This window comes from Hylaeus anthracinus, unplaced genomic scaffold, assembly GCF_026225885.1.
Source record: "Hylaeus anthracinus isolate JK02 unplaced genomic scaffold, UHH_iyHylAnth1.0_haploid 3, whole genome shotgun sequence".
NCBI classification, from domain to species: domain Eukaryota; kingdom Metazoa; phylum Arthropoda; class Insecta; order Hymenoptera; family Colletidae; genus Hylaeus; species Hylaeus anthracinus.
This window is the reverse complement of record NW_026535284.1, coordinates 11,797,899-11,816,132: the sequence shown is the minus strand read 5'-3', so window position 1 is coordinate 11,816,132 and position 18,234 is coordinate 11,797,899. Positions and strand designations below refer to the sequence as shown.

Below are 18,234 nucleotides of genomic sequence, written 5' to 3'. Positions count from 1 at the left end.
CGGGCTTTAGAAACCCCGGGGTACCCCAGCTAGATGGGGGTCAGTGGGCCGCAAATAACGCGAACTAAATCAAAATTAAGGATTTACGTAAGGCAAAATAATGTCAAGAAGAATAGAAATAATTGTATTGCGATGTATGGATTCAGTGCAATAACTCCTCGACTTTCCTAATTACTCCAGACCTCGTGAATCCACGGCAAACCGTGGCCACGGATTTCAATAGATCGTTTCATTGAGGATAATGCTGTTCATTATCATCGAAAGCGCGTCTGAGATTAACAAAGGCCCCGATGTGGGCAATTTCGTAGCCGAGACAACGGCGTTCATCGGGCGATCTTGACCACGAGACGCGGTACACCAGCGTTGAATGAACGATCTGTCGAAATTACAATACAATGGCCCAGAAGAGCCACTTGACGAATACTCGGTAAATGAGTCAACCATGCCATTGGCCGAATAAGGCCCGTGTGAACCCGTGTGCCTCGTCGCGGCGTAAATGGGATGCCAAGGAATCAAGGTTGCTAGCTAATCGCTACACGGAAAAGAAATATGTCTATGACTATCGCTATCATTGCTGTTACGACGCTTAAACGTCGATGGATGCTGTCGTGGACCCAAGTTTTGGAAGCAAAATGGAACTCGATGAGAAGACTCGAGGAGAATGAGTCGAAAAGATACATAGACTAACAGCCAGGCTAATAGTCAAATCTCAACATTTATTTTATTAAATTGATTGCAATAGTAGATTATTACGCTGTCCAATCGTAGATCTCGTTTGAGTGGCTGTAACGATCGGTCCAGAATGTTTACATGACATAATTTGGAACGTTTACCTTCTTACCTCTGAAATCGGTGTTTAACGTTCCCCGACGCGTTCCGAACCAGGAAGGCACGTTTACGGCTACGATTCTGCGTCCACGGTGATTTGAATGCAAGCTGCGCGGCCTCGTCGACACGAGCATCGCGTGAGAGAATTCGTTCGCTCGGTAGCGCGGGTGCAATAAACGTAAAAAAACCAAGACGTTTTCGAAGGGTTGTACTTTTTATTGAAACATTTTCATCTTCGTAACTTTAGGCGAGAAAAAGTGGGGTTGGGGGTTGGAAGGAGCTTATTATTTACACGCACTCACTCGCTCACGCCTCCTTCTGTATCTGACAACGGGGGCTGATCACATCGCGTAGGGATTATCCATTAGCTATCTACCGTTTGACCAGGGACATTAGTTCGTCGGAGTTTTGTCGAGGAATTTCTTATTTTTAAGACATGGACGTTCGATGGATCGCAGGGTTGAACAACGATCATCCACGATTGTTAGATTAGTCGGCAATGCGCATTTCTAATCCGCAATCGTGAAGTAGTGGTTTTGAAATGTGTAACTAATCGTGTCTGATATTGATTATTTCTTAATTATTAATCGCGATTATTGATTATCGAGTTCAATCGTGGGCAGAGTTGGACATTACTCGAGTAATCATTTGAGTGAATCGACGAACAAAAATAAGACGTGGCAAGACGAACTTGACAAATTATTCGTCGTGCTCGCCTCTCGAATAACAAGTATAATCTTACTTGAATATTTTCTGGTTATTCGAAATGAAATTTGCCCACCTCCAATCGCGGTTTACATTTCGCCCAATGCTTGGGTAGAACCTGGTCGCGGGATCGATGCTCGGAGATTGAGGAACGATCGAAGAACTATTGTCCGTGATCTCGCAATAATTAATACAATACAATAAAATAAAATAAAAATAATATAATATAATATAAAATAATATAATATATATATTTATATATATATATATTTTTTGTTTTCTCATCGCTTCTATATATTTGTATAATAATATAGATTTTTCTTTATAAAATAAAGGTATCTGTTATAAAAATTTCTTCCATCCGTTACAACTTACGGGGTACCGCCTAATGCGAGTTATGCGCCCTTCCGCTTCCGTTAAAGTCTAAGTGTTCGCGCGATTTCGGTCGTCGCGCGTCGCGACGCTGGAACGATACTATGAGAAGAAGAAATAAAAAAGTAAAATTGCACATCTAAAAGGGAGGGAGAGGAGGAGAACATAGGTAAGGAGGATCCATGGGAGAAACTCGTTAGACGAGGGTTGGATCTGGAACTATGTACGTTTGAGGGGGGCGTGGGAGGTGGCATAAGAATGAAGTAGTCTTACGCACGATGTCCTCTCTCTATGAGTATCACAATAGTATCGTCCGACGGAGCGTCCGAAGCCTGCGTTCGCGCAGAATTGTTCGCCTAAGTGCTACACAGAGATGGACAGAATTTTCTTCAAATAACAGATAACAAATGAAACCATCGCGTGTCATTCATTCGTACAACTTTCTCCTAACTCATTAAAACGAGGGATGAACAGTTACGCATTCTTCATTCGTTATTGGAAATTTGTGTCTATTTAAGAATCCTGGCCATCTCTGCACGCCTACGTCGTTCAGACAAGTGGGCTTCAGACGACGGGGAAATGGGGGAGGAAATGCGACAATCTACGATCAACGCGGATACAACGTCGAATGTTACACTTTAAGAGAGTTGCAGGGCCGACGGCGCGTCCAGGGGAGATACAGGCTTAGTGAAATTAATAAGTACGAGCTATGTACATATGTACAACGATGAAACAACGTCGGCGTCGTCAATAATATAATTATATATCGTCGATCAATTATTGTCGTGTATCGTGGAATCGCGGGGGAAGGCCCGACGAAGGTAGAGGACAGCAGGATCGTGACTCAAACATGGAGTCTCGCGTGCAAGTACTCGCGTTTTCGCGTTCGTTGCGATCGAGATTAAAGTCTTAACCTCACGAGAGGTGAGAAGAAAAAAAATGCCTCGGTTCTTGTCTCTCCCTATCTACCTATCTACGTATCTAGCCCTGCCTTCGAACGACCTCCACAGGGAAAAGAAACCTCGGTAGCCTTGAGGGTCTCGCGCACAGTGCCGATACGAATCTCTAAACGTCGAGATCTCGGACGTTCTTTATTTCACGACGATCTTAATGTCCTTAACTCGATGCCTTCTCTTCGCCTCAATGCTCTAGTTTCACACGCTTTTAATCGCGAGTCCTCTCGCGTTACACGTGTACAGTCAACACTTGATGCGGTCCTGATGTTTGGCTGGTGCCAGGTTGCTGATGAGAGTACGACGGTTCCTGTAGTCTTGGTTTGCTGTACGGCTTGTGAGGTCCTTCCTCGTAGCTGAAACTGGCGGTGTTGTTTCTTGCTTCCGCGCTGGGTGGCTTGTAAAGTGGTGGCAGGCGGTGTCTACCCTCTTCGGAGACCATCTCCAGGCTTTCCTCGGTTCCAGCCAGCGCGCCCAGAGAGGTGCCCGACAGAGGCCTCACGACGGACACTCTGGGCTCGCCTTGGTCCTGGTCCTTCAACGGATTCGCGTATCTCCTCAGGTTCTCCTCGTTCTGGAGGTTGTTGGATTTCTCGTCCAAGTCGCTACGGTGTCTGTGCAACGAAGTCTCGCTGCTGGTCGTCGCGGTCATGCTCGAGCGTTGCCTGACCGATCGGAGGTACCAGAGTCCCCCGAAGAGAGCCAACACGAGCACTGTGGCCAGGGCACCTCCGAGCACCGCCACGTAGCTGCCAGCGCTGCTGGCGTTCCCTGAGCTCGGCTCGCTGAGCAAGGCCGTCTCCACCTTGACCTCCAGCACGGAGGCCAGGGCGAGAGGTCTTCCCAGGGGTCGACTGAGAGTCTCGCCGAGGTCTCTGGCCGCGTCTACGGCAGCTTCAGAGAAAATTGTCACTTCCACTGTATCGTTATCGCCTGGCTTCAGATCACAGAGAAGAACGATCGACTGCGGTCTTCTGGGATCAGCCAAAAGCTTCCTCAGACGACGACAGAGTATTTCTACCGATGTGCCCGGTGCAAGAGTGTCTCTTCTTAACAAGATGGTGAGCCTAGAGCAGGTTGGTCCCGTGGTAGCTTGTCCAGGCCAACAGGAAGGCGGAGCAGGCAAAGCAGGAGGTCCTACCCTTCTGCCAGTCTCCACTGGTCGACACTCTCCCCAAGCTGGACACGACGGCAATAGACAGCTCTCGCTTGGACTGGGGACGCAGACTTCGTGAGCCAGACACGAGGTCCCGTTCAGACAGTTCCCAGGACCACACCAGATATTGCTGCATTGATTCTTTCCATTACGACACTCGCAGATATTGCAGTCGTCGTCCCAGCTGGCGACCATGCAGCCAGGCCCACCAGCCGTGCGGATTTCGCAGCGCGTCCCGCTTCTGCCTGGCGGACAAACGCAAGAGTAGCTCGCTATGCCATCCACGCAGGTGGATCCACCTGTGCAGGGATCGCTGGCGCATTCGTTTACGTTTATGCGACAGTCTGGCCCGGTGAAACCTGGCGCGCACTCGCACCTGAACCAATTGATCCCATCTACGCACTTGCCACCATTTAGACAGGGCAACGGCTGACAGTCGTCGACGTCGCGACGACAGTTTGGTCCCTCGAAGCCTTCTCGACAGACGCATCGATAGTTTCCATCGGCGGTGTTCACGCAGGTCGCTCCGTTTTCGCAAGGATTGCTGGCACAGGCTGGAGAAGCTATGTGACACGCTGCACCTTCCCAATCTGGTGGACAGTGACAGGTGAATCCGTCACCGCGGTCTTGGCACGTCCCTCCGTGACGACAAGTCCCTGGCTCGCAGTGGCCACCTCGCAGAGTGCACGTCTTGCCCTTCCAACCACCTCTGCAGATGCAGGTAAAGTCTGCTACGCCGTCCACGCAGGTCCCGTTGTTGCGACAGGGCGACTCCATGCACTCGTCCACGTCTGGAAAAGGAGACACTAGTTTTAGTCGTTTCAGTTTCATTCGACTGGCTGGATTGGTTATATTGGATATTGAGAATTATTGGTAGAAGAAAGCTAAAAGTAGTAAAAGTGAGGATACAAAGAAATAAGGACCAGTAATTAACCTCATTATGCCCATACAACAGAAAAACGTCAAAGAAGAGGACAACGTGCATTAAAAATAGACATTTACCCTGGTCGCACAAATCTCCACTCCATCCCTCCCTGCAGATGCACTGGAAGGAGTTGACCAGGTCTACGCAGGTTCCTCCGTTCAAACAAGGATTGCCTCGACAGTCGTTGATGTTCTCGTGACAGTGCATCCCCGTGTATCCAGGATCGCAGATGCATCTGCCCCCGCTGCATCTGCCCCTGCCGCCGCAAGGAGTGCCTTCGCTACCACATCCAGTTTCCTCGTCCATGATGCCGAACTGCGGGTTGTGAGAGGCGGGCTCGGAGCAATTCTTCCCCTGCCATTGTTGAGGGCAGTGACAATAGTAATCGGTCTGAGTATTGAAACAGGGCGCGGAGTTCCTGCAGGGATTCGGGCTACAGTGGTCCCTGTCGATCTCGCACTGATAACCGGTGAAGCCAACGGGGCAAACGCACTCGTAAGCGTTCACCAGATCCCTGCATTCACCGCCGTTCTGACAGGGCTTCGAGGCACACTCGTCGATGTCGACGTCGCAGTCCTTGCCGGAGTACCCCGCGGTGCAGCTGCAGTGATAGTCATCTACCAGGTCTATGCAGAGCGCGCCGTGCTGGCACTGGCCGACACAGTCGTTGATGTTCTTGGTGCAATTCTTTCCAGTGAAGCCACTTCTGCAGCGACATCTGAAAATTGAAGGTTCGAAGATAAAGTTTATCAAAATAGCCTTTCTAAACACAGTATAACTCAGAAGTGATTCACTTCGTTTAGTAGATGCAAACCTGTTGCACCTAAAATAAATCACGCTAAAGGAGAAACGATTTCAGAGCCCCCTTGTCGACAGTATTAGCTGATTTAGAAACCTCAAAGTTGATTTAGAAACCTCTTGCATTCAGAATAGGTCTGGTGCAAATAAGCTGGTAGAGCGAATTGCTTCTGGTTCAATTGAACCCCAGGTGATGTGTACTTATTGAAAGTTAAAACACGTTTCGACTCCAGCTGGCCAGGCACGAGGTCCCAATACTAAATTCTCACGAGAAGATTGCGTCACATGGTAATCGAACGATAACTTCGACGAGGCAATTAGTTCAGGTGGTGCGGATGAAATATCAACGGTTTAAAGAACGTTGCTTTGCATACTCCGTCCACTGGTTACTGCGGGCACCGCGGTAAAGACGTTCTAATTTAGTCTGGACTAATGGGATATCTTAATAACCGACTTCTTTTAACGGCCTGAACGTAAACTCTGAAGCAAACCGGTCGAGACAACTCGTTGCGAAACGCGAAGGTCGGAAACATTCGGATGGCGATGGAATTGACGCATGTTTAAGTCTTATCTACTCGCTGACGTCGATGTAATGTACGACGTAAATATAAAAGCTCACCTGTAGTCGCCGGCGAGATTTACGCAGGTCATCGAGTTCTTACACGGGGACTCCTTCAGGGTGCACTCGTCGACATCGAACTGACAGAGATGACCCTGCCAAGCTGCTGGGCAGTTGCAGACGAATCCGTTCTTTCCATCGACGCAAGTACCGCCATTTTGGCAGGGTTGCGAGGCGCACTCGTCGATGTCCATTGCGCAATAGGGCCCGGAAAAGCCGGGGGCGCACTCGCAATGAGCGCTCTCCCCCAGTTCTCTGCAGGTTGCCCCATTCAGACAGGGATTGGAGGCACAAGGGTTGTCCACCTTCTCGCAAGTTGGTCCAGAGAATCCCTCGGGACACGTGCACTTGTACTGATCAGGAGCTGTGTTCTCACAAGTGCCGCCGTTCTGGCAGGGCTCGTGAGTGCCGCAGTAGTTGAGGTCCTGGTCGCAGAGGATGCCGCCCCAGTTCGTATCGCAGATGCAGTGCCAACTCGAACCGTTGCAATAGCCGTGCTTGCAACCTGGGTACGGGGTGCACTGGTCGCAGAGGTCGCCTTGCCAGCCGTGGCGACACTTGCACTCGCCGCTGACGTTGCAGTGCCCGTGGACGGGGTGGCAGCCCTCCTTGCAGACAGCTGAAAGCACGTGTATAGTTAAGTAAGAGCAATGGATACCGATATTCCTATCGTGGATTCGATACATCCCTTAGGTTTCTAATACACTACAAATTTGAATAAATTAATTACAAAATGTGGATAGGAAACCTATCTACCAAATAGATTTCCTGATAAATTCAGCTAGAAAATCTAGACGATTACCAGTTCTGCCCTTCAATAGAGATTTAAGTCTTGATAAACTCGAGCCTCCAGCTTGATCTTTGCCCCCATTATTTATCTAGAACCCCCATCTATCCCATTCTCTCGTTCCCAGACTTCAAATAACGAAGAAAGAAGAGCTAGCTATCGCGCATAACTCAAACGATTTCACAGCCGCGTAATCCTCCTCCGTCGAACAATAATCGAGGTGAAGCGCGAACGACACAAAAGGCAGCCGTGAATGGAAGTTAAAACACAAACGATTAATTCACCCACGGCCGCGAAGGCGCGAGTGTCAGATTATTTTCCACGTCCACGGAGGATTATACCGATCGCGGAGGTTTCGTGCGCGCCTTCTCTTGGAGGCTCTCTCTGAAGGCTGTTCCCTCCGACGGAGGCGGGGCAACAGGTACCCAACGTCTTCTCTTACAGGTGGCAGGATGACGAAATCCAATTTTGTGCTGCCGAGGTACCGTATCTCTGGAAACGACGCTCTCGTTCCCCACGGGTCGGCCAGAAAACGAAAAAAAGGACAGCGACGTCGTTGGGGGATCTCTTCTGGCCGGGGCCGAGCAACTCAATTAGCCAAGAGGACAGAAAGACGGATGAGAAGTGACAGAGAGAAGGATTATCCCTCTAACCGTGAAACGAAAATTCACGCCGCGCGACACGCGTGCACGTATCCCTCAAACTTTTAAACCTGGCGCAGCGAACTCCGTACCGTTACGTCCGCGACGTAGACGCGAAAGAGGAGGATCGCGTACAAAGTGGTACAGATACGAGTTACCGAGCGTCGACAAGGCTCTTTGATGTGGGACCTCACGGAGAGCGGCTCGGGTAACTTGTTAGAGGCCTCGCGATTTTTTAGAAACTCCCCGTACGTGTAAGAGAAAGTTAATGAGTATCTATTGCTTCGAGTTACCAACAAATTAAACTTTTCATTTAATAAATCATCGGGGTTAAAATACTATGCATTATTATTATTACCATCAGTGGAAGTCGTTGTTTTAAAATTCTGGATTGAGATACGCTCGTTGTCTGGACCCAATCGACCTTCCCCTTTGAGAAATCCCTGAAACCTGCTGTCACGATCTGTCCATTCGAATCTAGGACAGGCTGTATTTACACACGGCCGAGTCCCAACTATTTTTCAACCTAAACCAGTTGGCCATGCCTATACGTATATTTGCAGTGCCTCCGTTGCATATTTTAAGCTACGACGACAGGGGGACGCGTGTACGAAGGACGCTCGCGGGATGTTTAATGATTAATAGTCCTGCATTCTCGTTCGCGCATATTTATGCGACTGCAACGTGATGTTCGAGGCCCTAAATAACGATATGTCCGCGACTCGTGGGTCGAATTCTTATCTAGATAGAAATTTCAAGTAACGAATAAAAGATAATTAGAAAGTTTAGAGGCGACACATTCCGTAATTGTTAAATTCTATGATATAATTATAGAACATGTATTATTTTGGCTGTTTAACTTTTTCATCGTTGAGAACGCAACAGGTGCTTGCAAAAATTAGTGTAAATTAGAAATTCATTACTGAGGATTCATGCTCGATTTGAGAAAGTCGATTGCCCCAGTCGACTGCAATGCTAGGGGATCGATCGGGGCTCTGCAGAGCGTTAATTGTACTTGTCTACGCGTGAAATCGAATAAGTCGAGTGTGTGGGCTGGCTGGGAACGTCGATGGGATCCGTACACGGCTATTTTATGGGCAAAAATAGTGACAAATTTATCTATTATCCAGGATGAATTCTAGAAACTGAAGACGGGTATTGTAACTTTTTTTCTAAACAGATATGGGGAACATTGGTGGTACTAAAAGTTGAATGACTTAACGAGGATTGTCTTCATATAGTTTCTGAAATGTAATGAAACGAGTGGATTCCAAGGTATTAAACATCTTTTACGCCTTTCCTCGCTCTTCATTCTCAGAAAAATACTAGAGTTGGTTTTACTCCTTAGAATCAATTACACTACGATCTCAAATAAAATTAACCAGTCGTTATTATTCGTAGGATAAAGATAACTGTGGATTATTCAAACCGATGAGGTATTTTTACTCGATTTTTTATTTACACAATATTCTTATCTAGAGGATGCCTATCTTTGCAGTCGCTGGAGAGCGTCCATCGTGACTCAATCGAGGAAGTGCAATATTTCGAACAGAAAATCCCCCGTTTTATCAACACCCAGTACACAGTACCGTTTTCTCCTTGTTCAGGATCTATAAATCCATCCTTCTGGGTCTACAGTTACACGTCTATGAGTTTTTTGTCAATTCTCAGCAGCAGCGAGCAAATTAACTCGCGCAATTCGTCTTCGTACGCCGCGCGGTTTTCTTTATTTTCTTATTCTCCGATCTGGTGAACGGAGAACGAACGCGAGAAGAATCGGATTACAGGTGAAGGTTCACGACTTTCACGGTGTAACGCTTTACCTTTGCCACGGGCAGAAGCGATAATCTCTCCATGGAAAAGCGACCGCTTACTTATCTCGCGCTATTAACTACGACATTTTACGATTTACAGGCTGTGTACCGTAAGTCGCCGACTTCGCAAGCGGAGTCGGCTAATATTGTATTAGCGAAAATAATTCACCGGTTTCACCTGATTGACCCTCTTTCCACTTTGCAATCGTTTTCCTTATTTAAATCATCTTTAATTCTCATTTCTTCGCTTTAAACTGAAATTATTCCATTATTTACTTTTTACTCTCTTTTACATTAAAAGAAAAGAATTGAACAAAGCCCCGGGAAATTTACAAATCTGATCCAATTTACTCCAGCCGTTTAATATTAATTTCCCATTAACCCAGCCTCGTGTCGAGACCATTTAATTTTTTGAAACAGTAAGTAGAATCGTGCGGGTCGTAGATTTTTCCAGAAGCGTCGAGAGCTTTGCGATCGCGGTTTACGGTGAAAAGGGGTCAAATGCAAACGAACATGTGCCACGTCCGAGCGAGGATACGACGCTTCTCTCCACGAACGGTGTTGCGCGATGCTGGTTGGTGCATAGAGCTCGTGTGAAGACGATGCACGAGTGAAATTCTCGTATTGACCTTTCACAGCGCGACAAAAATGCCGGAGCCAGTTCTCTCCTTCTCGTAACCGACCAGAGGCTCATCGTCTCACGAGTACACGATTTCCATCGATAGTCCCTAATTGGGATCGTTCGTCCTTCTTCCTCCCTTGGCTTCCACCGAAAGTGGAACGTGTCTAATTGCGAGACGATAATATGATCTGCATCGTCAAACGGCCGCGGAATATTCTGGTGTCAAGGGGATACGACCTCTTTCTTTCCATTTGGAGACACTTTCTATGCGAACGGCCCTACTCCGATCACCCCTGATCCTTAATTGGGGCGGTCTGCTTGCTCAAAGTCAGTTTCAGACTATTCTGTTTCATTAGAAGACTTTGTGATTTAAATAAACTAGTTTCTCTTTTTTTAAAAAGTGAAACTAATTCGAGTCGCACCCCTAAAAGCAAAATTTAGATAAATTTATAATTTGATCACGCGAACACTAACAACTATTAATAGTACTGCAGTAAAGGGTCACAGGATACTTTCATACGCGACGATCAAGTTCGTATTTTAACGCAAGCAAGAGGATCTTAAAGTTCACAGTGTCAAGGGAAACTGGCTGCGTCCTCGTCGCCATCCACTATACTTTGAGCTGCTATCACGATGAATCGTCGATTTTACCGACGGACAAATACGAATTCTCTTTATCATAACTCTCCTCGACGAACAGGGAGTCGAAGCAGCTTTGTTTCACTAGAAATCATCGCTAATGCTAATTACCATTCCACGGAAAAGAATTATAACACTTCGTCCTACTTTCTCCAACTTGCTTTCAAGCTATTCAAATTGATTCAAGACTTTCGAAAACCGCTGTCTACCGCTTTTTTGTGTATCTTTGCTCGATCTAGCAGCGCATAAACGAATAGCTGATTACGCGCGACACATGCATGCGAGATGAGGGAAGAAAAAAGGAGGAAGCCATGGGAAAGAATTCTCGATTGTGAAACGTAAACATCGATTAAGGATACGTTCATGGAACGGGGAATAAATTGATTTGTTGAAAGAATTGCTCAAGGTAAACTGCACTTAATGAGCCTCATTAACGAACAAGGTGTGAGTTGGTAATAGACGTATGGAGTAAATTATGTCAAACATTGAAAATAATATATAATAATTATTCTTGGACATTCGAAGATGCACTAGATTAATTCTAGAAAAATATGGATATCTTGGCTTGCTTTCCATCGATCTTAATGTTTATTAGGACTGAAATGTATCCAAGTATCCATACCAACGTCGATATTTGGAATTTCGTCATTACCGTAACAACAAAATTAAAAAGTAGATTTCCCTTACCTCCGGAGTAGGTAGATCTAACAGGAACGATCTGGGCTGATCCCTCACGAAAACGATCCCCGCCGCAAAGGAGGGATAAAACATGCTACGGAGTCGGGTGAGTCGTGGACACGGGGAGGCGGAAGTAACGATTAAGCAGCGAAGAAAGAGCTGCCATATTAGTCGGGCCAGCATTGTGCGAGGGGATCTGGCGTGATGCTGCTATTTACCTTTATACGATCGTACGACATGCGTCTAACGTCCGCTCATTGAGGCACGCTTCGAGATAATTCGTGTGTTTCGCAGTGCCGCTTCTTTGCGTCGATCCACGCATCGAGACTCTGTCTTTCCTTGTTAGCTCGAGAAATTCGATAGGAACTCCGAGGCACCGATCAGAGGAAGAGTTATTCATGGAGGAATGAATGACAGGGTTGCATAAAGCCATTTAACTATCCTAGCATTGTAATCTAAGTGGTTTACATCACTTGATACCGAAGCAGGGAAGTCATAGGACTCAGGTCCAATTATGAATGTTATTCTATTTCTCAAAATGAAATTATTTCTTGGATGTTCATACAAGCCCTATAAACTTGCATAGAATCCTATTTACGAAGGAGGAGATCGAAAAGTCCTGTACCATGTTGCAACCCCATGCTTCGTTGCCTACATAAAGACGTTATATAAATTAACACTTGCACTTCTTGTTTCTCTAATTATCAACATAACACGTCTATTCAAATGCCTATAAGCCAGTTATTAATATCGAACTAACGTATGAAAGCAAGCTGTACATAATCTAGAAACGCGCGGGGTCAACGTAGACCCCGAGAAGTCTTCTAAGGTTAAACTCACCGAGCCATACAACGTCCAGCAAATTTTCGCTTTCCCTCCAGACTGACGCAACTCACGAGAAACCTTAAGTGTCCTCGATCGACGTCCTGGCATTTATGGTCGGGAGACTCGTAATTGTTTTTCGGACGACCAGCCGGAAGATACGAACGCTGCAAAAGTGGTCAGCGCGCGCGTCAACTTCTCGCGTTTATTCATTGCACAGAGGCGGCGAAGTTACGTGTCCAATTAATCAAGCGTAACGGTGGTTAAAGATGCTGGGAAAAGTTTACTGCCTTTGAGTCACATCGAAATGTCTCTGGGTTCAGCGAAGTCGGTAGTATTCATTCGGAGCAATGACGCCTAGAGCCCACGAGGTCTCCGTTTTGGTCACTTGATTTAAGACCTCATTTATAGTTCATGTGCTAATATGACTACTATTTTGGACGAGGTATTGTTTGAGGGAGGTGTGCATTACTTCGAAGACATGGCCCAATAATGGTACCCTTCTAATATTCCTCTCTAAATTTCCTTGTCGAAAATAAAACGCTTTTAATTGGACTTCCGAAATAAAATAGCCGACGTCAATTAAATCCACTCTTAAAGATCAGCGTCTCTCCGATCTCGATTTGAACTTCTCGTTAGCGATTCGTCTCTTTTCGTTCCCTTTTCTTGGCACCGTTTTTTCCCCGACTTGTTGCTGATTAATCGAATATACTTTTTGCCCGTGAAATGACCAGTCGCGTCTAAAAATCGTGGGATTCCCAATGGCGGCTCGTTAGCTTCGGAATAGCCAACCGCCCGTGAGAAAAGCCAGCGAAACGGTCGCGAGTCGCGCGAGTGCGATTACGCGCGACGCGAGATTTCACGCTTCGTGGATCGATTAATTATTCCCTGGACGGTGGCCGAGCAAAAAAAGGCCAGGGAATCGTTTAGTCGCCAATATCGCCTTGCGCGACGCTTCGTTGCATACGTAACGAGATGGCGAGAAACGACAAAAGCAACGGTTTGCTGCTTGTTCACCCGGGCCTGGAGCAACGGTTTTTTTTTTGTCGTTGGTACTCCTGGAGAATCGTGTTCCCTCTTACGATCGTGTGTTGTTCCGCTTAATTGCCAGGACGAACGTATCCTTCGGATCGTTTGCTTCCACCGATGGGAAAGACAGCGATCTTAGCAATTTAATAAACTATTCGAGGAAAGGTGCCGTAAGAATTGAATAAGATTGCTTGAATTCTTAATTGGCGAAATTGTTCAGATTTCAGAGAAATCAGCAAAATCGTTGTTCTGTATATTAGAGATTTTTCTAGAAATAGTGGTAATTGCTCAACTTTCATATAGCGCTCGCAAGGATGGAAACGTTTGTGATAACATCGGTAGATTCTCTATGCATTATGCCATTAAGTATTACTTGATATGGATCCAGTTCACGAGTTGCTACTGGAATATGCAACTATGTGGAACAGGTGGCAAAAAACACTTGCTCTACTGAAATTCCGCAAAGGAAAATGCAAAGCGTTCTCCATCGGAAACGTTTGGAACATTAAAATGTCTGACGCGTTATCTACCAAGGTAGCCTATCCGCGTGCCTCTTAATTTCTGTGGAACGTTGCACGCGAATTATAATGTAAACGTAATACGTGAAGTAAAATGTAGTAAAGTTATAATGAATGTAGTTTAAAATGAAAGTGGAATTGTTTAATTATTCTTCTCTGTAAGGAGTAGCGAAATTTAAAAAGAACGGTGAACAGTCGACTCACCTGTTTCGCAGTCGGAGCCCTTCCATCCCTGTATGCACACCTTGTCCCCGTTCTCGTCGCAGGTGTAATGGCCGAATATGTCGTTCCTCGGCCTGCAGAACTTCGTGCAGGTCGCGTTGTAGTAATGATCCGCGCACTGGACCCGAACGCGATAGGCCAGATGAGCGTTTCTTCCTTGATGATTGAGTGTGTGCCACGTGGGTCCTGGCAGGACAATGCCGCTGTAACTCGCTTCCTCGATCACGCCTGCACTCGCCTCGTCTCTCGCTTGCAGGATCAGCGTGAATTGCCTCTGCAACAGCAAAGTTCAATAATTAAACGGAGGATTCTCCAGTCACGAGCAGTTCTAAAAAAGACTCTATGAAACAGTTGGACGGTAGACTGCCTTGTTCATAGCTTAGCAGACAAGATTACCCTAAAATTCAGATAAATGTGAGGAAATTTCAGAAGTATCAAAGTGAAAGTTCCGAGTAATTAAGTAAAGAATGAAAGAATTAAAAAGATAGAAGGTAGATTTAATTAAAACGAAGAAATTCTGCAAGTTCTGCCTTTCTCCTGATGATCATTATAGTCGAGTACGACTGCACTTCAAATGCTTCCTTCGTTAGGACTATTCTCTGTCAACGTCTGGGCTTAGAATTACCGTGTTCCGGTAAAGGCGAATCGAATACGGAACGGTGACGTCACGACGCGTCTAGGACTGCTTCGGAAGAGGCAGGGAGGTGGTTTGATGAAGCAAGCAATTAACCCTTGCCCAGCTTGAATAATTCCTCAGCGGCCGTGGCCCTAAGTGGAGCCTTCCGAGATGGACTTTTGCAAATTTATACAGCATTTCCTGACCCTTGACGCTGCCGCGTAACGCGACGGAATAAAATTACCATTCTTCTACCAGCCTAAATCTTCTACCACTAAATCAACCACGTTCCTAGATTTAGGAAAGATCAATTTTGAATTAATTAAAAAAAAAAGAATTATTCCAATTTCTAAATATAATATTATCATCACCACAAATGGTCGTAAGTCCCTACTGTCTATAGTGTTACCCTTGACTCTGCAGAGAATTAATTAAAAACACCAATAGGTTTGAGGAAGATCGATTTTCGAGAAAATGATGCTGGATTGGACACAACCCCGAGTCGTCGGTGGTTTCGTTCACCGTCCTGGTGTGTCCATGCATCGGGAATACGTCCCCAGCTCGTCGCATCGTCGGACCTGATTGGTACCACCAATCAAGGTCCGTGAGTGACGGTCGGCTAATGCAATAAATAAATTCCAATCGCGCTCCCGCGGAAGACAGCGGCTATCTGTTCGTTCGGGCAGCGGCAGCAGCAGCGAATCCCCAAAGGGGGTGTCCAGGAGTCCCGACCGACGACAGAAAGCTGGAAGTGTTCCTGATGGAACCGGTCCGTCGAACGAAAAAAAGATTCACAGCGCATCGGAGTCCACGAGCGTGTCCGCGCCTGTGTGCGCTCGGTTTAATGAACTTGGAGATCCTCGGACAGTAAACAATGAGATGGGGGACTTTCGTCCAACTCAGGGTGGACCTGTCGATTTTTTAATTAAAACCGCAGGTGTTTCGCGCGATCGAACCTTGGGCAAATTAATTTTTCTTTGACCAGCATTCCCATTGCTTTTTCTCAGCATCCCTCTTTCTAAGACGTGGAAGACATACAGCTTTAAATTGCAGTTGTATCCATAATTTCTTTTTCATATTTCTCCGCAAATCTGGAACGATGGGCACCGTAATGGCGGATAATGGGTGCATCAGTTTCGTCGATTCTTTTGTGCGTCGAGTCCGAGCGCGGTTCACGGGGTTTCAGACTGCGCCGAGATATGTGGGAACGGGTTATTTCCAGTTGATCGATTCGTTTCCCGCTTTTGGTGTCGTGTACCGTCGGCTAACTGCCCGTTCGTGACTGAACTGCCGATCTCGAATTAGCGAAAATGTTTCTTCTCCCGCTGGGCAACCCAAATGCTTAGGTAACGCGGCTAATGCCGTGGCGAGCGTTTCTTACGTACAGATGGCTTCCTAAAATGGCGCGACACTTCCGAAATAGGAAGCCGTCGTTACCGTTACTGGCGTTTTTTGCGCTGCGCCTGTTTTGGGAGGGTACGATTAGCACTGACAATGAGTGGTCGTTGATTTTCAGTTACTTCCATGCATTTACTCGTAAAAAAATATTTGATTGGACGGTTAATAAAAATGAAACAAAATAAAAATGCTACGTCATAGATTTCAGCAACGTATTTGAAGGTTCGATAAGTTTACTAAATGGAGTTGTCTATGAATCAGTGTTGTTGATCCGATTTCATTTTTCCTCAGCTTTCACGGAAGCGCAACATTCCCCAGCCCCGATCTTGTCAGCACAAAGAGCGCGTTGTGACCAATCCGCGGCGAGTCAGACGTCTCGTGCTAAATGTAAAGTCGGTTCTCGTCGCTCTGCCACTACCTAGAGCAGATGAGCGCTAATTGGTGTTAATTGGTGGCTCGCTCGGGGCCCTCCGTTCCCACGCCCGCGACTTTCATGCTCGCCTTTTTTTTTTCGTTACACCTCGTATATATATTCTAATTCGTCTGTCGCGGTGGCTTCCACGTCGGGGAGAGAGAGCCGTCCTTTGTGCAGCTCGTACGCGCTCGAACGCTCCTTTTGTCGAGCCGTCTTAATCGATATGAGTCAGCATTGGAATCACGATCAGATAAAATTTCTATTATTCCGACGTTTTCTGATTGAAATGCCATTGAACGGGGACAGCTTCGAATAGGGTAGAAAATGGACGATGGAGTTTGAAGCGAAGCGTTCGAGCGGAAATAAAAGAGAGAATGAAATGACAATTGAAGCTCTGATCTTTGCAGAGTATGGTTCTTCTTTTAAAAATATTCTTCTTTAAAGAGAACAATTAATTCGGAACTGGATAATATAAAAATAGAGAATGTTTTGGGTCGTCCAGAAAGTTCGTGCCAATTTTTTAAAAAAATTCAAAGGCATATTTGAACCTGTATCTGTACCACCTACCAAATGTAGACATGGACATTTCAGACAATCGCAATACATTAATTACATTAAATGAAAAATTTGTCCTAAAGACTGCAAGCACATTTATTATAAATACCTGACTGAAATGAGTGTTGTATTAAATTAGAACGTGAATTTCGAAGTTGCTTTCCTTTCGTTCCAAGAGAAAATGCAAGTCTGGCGTGAACAAACGCCCAAGCACGCGGAGATCCACCGTAACCGTGGATCTAGGAATTCGCGTGGGTGTTCCCTTCTGCACGGCTCGACGAATTTCCCCTTTCACTGGCAAAACACCGACCGCGGTCACTGAAAACCAGCCACGTCCGCGATGTCGATAAATTATCGAAGATCACCAGTCCCTGGCCGAGGATACGATCCGACCACCGGGCTACTCGATCGTCGATCGATCTATTCGCGGATCGCCGTTGGACGTGGGTCGCCACGTGGGCGTCGAAAATTCATTACGTTGAATATTAATCTCTCGGATGTCGACGCGTGTGAACCAATTAATTAATTTCGTGCGACCAGTCGACGACGCGTGTTAGAAGGAATACTCTTTCTTAGATTTAATTAGAGGACAACAAAAAGACTAACAATAAAAAGCATCCAAGCATCGATTGGTTCAAATGATCGAATAAACCTCTACCGTTAAGTGTTTCTTCTGATTCAGAAAATACAAAATTGGCCAGACAATGGAGCTATTAGTGGGCCAGTTAGCGAGGCACGGGGTTATCATATTAATTTCGAGGAACGTGGGAATTGGGACGAACCGTAATTTTTACGACCTTCGTCGACGCGACGGAACGTTGTGTAAATTCCGATATTCGCGATCCAAAAGGATCGACGGAAGCGAGCCGAGCACGTAGAGGACGGACGAGCCTCTATCTGCCTGGCTGTCGTTCCATCGTGACGATGGTGGACGTCCACGTACAGGGGGCCGACGTCGAGTGTGTGGGTTGGTAAGTGCACGTAGGTACTTACGTACGCCGAATAGAACGCGTCTCCTTCTCTATGTCAGGCAACGTGTCTTTGGTTTCGCGGAAAAGATCGAACGAGTGGTACGTGAGGACGCGTACTAAGCAGAAGAGAACGTCCAAGACAAGATCGAGG

General features: G+C 46.3%; 2 protein-coding genes across 2 annotated transcripts in view; both read right to left on the bottom strand.

Annotated features, from left to right (window-relative positions):
- The window catches only part of LOC128893970 (uncharacterized), a 155,501-nt gene that overhangs the window by 41,656 nt on the left and 95,611 nt on the right, over positions 1-18,234 (bottom strand). The window lies entirely within an intron of this gene.
- The window catches only part of LOC128893958 (protein jagged-1), a 44,248-nt gene continuing 27,044 nt past the window's right edge, over positions 1,031-18,234 (bottom strand). Inside the window, exons 3-6 of the mRNA XM_054155291.1 lie at positions 14,111-14,402; positions 6,357-6,975; positions 5,017-5,657; positions 1,031-4,805 (exon numbers count right to left, since the gene is read on the bottom strand). Of these exons, the coding sequence (XP_054011266.1) occupies positions 3,091-4,805; positions 5,017-5,657; positions 6,357-6,975; positions 14,111-14,402 (3,267 nt within the window). The 3' untranslated portion in view covers positions 1,031-3,090. The remainder of the gene's footprint in view (positions 4,806-5,016; positions 5,658-6,356; positions 6,976-14,110; positions 14,403-18,234) is intronic.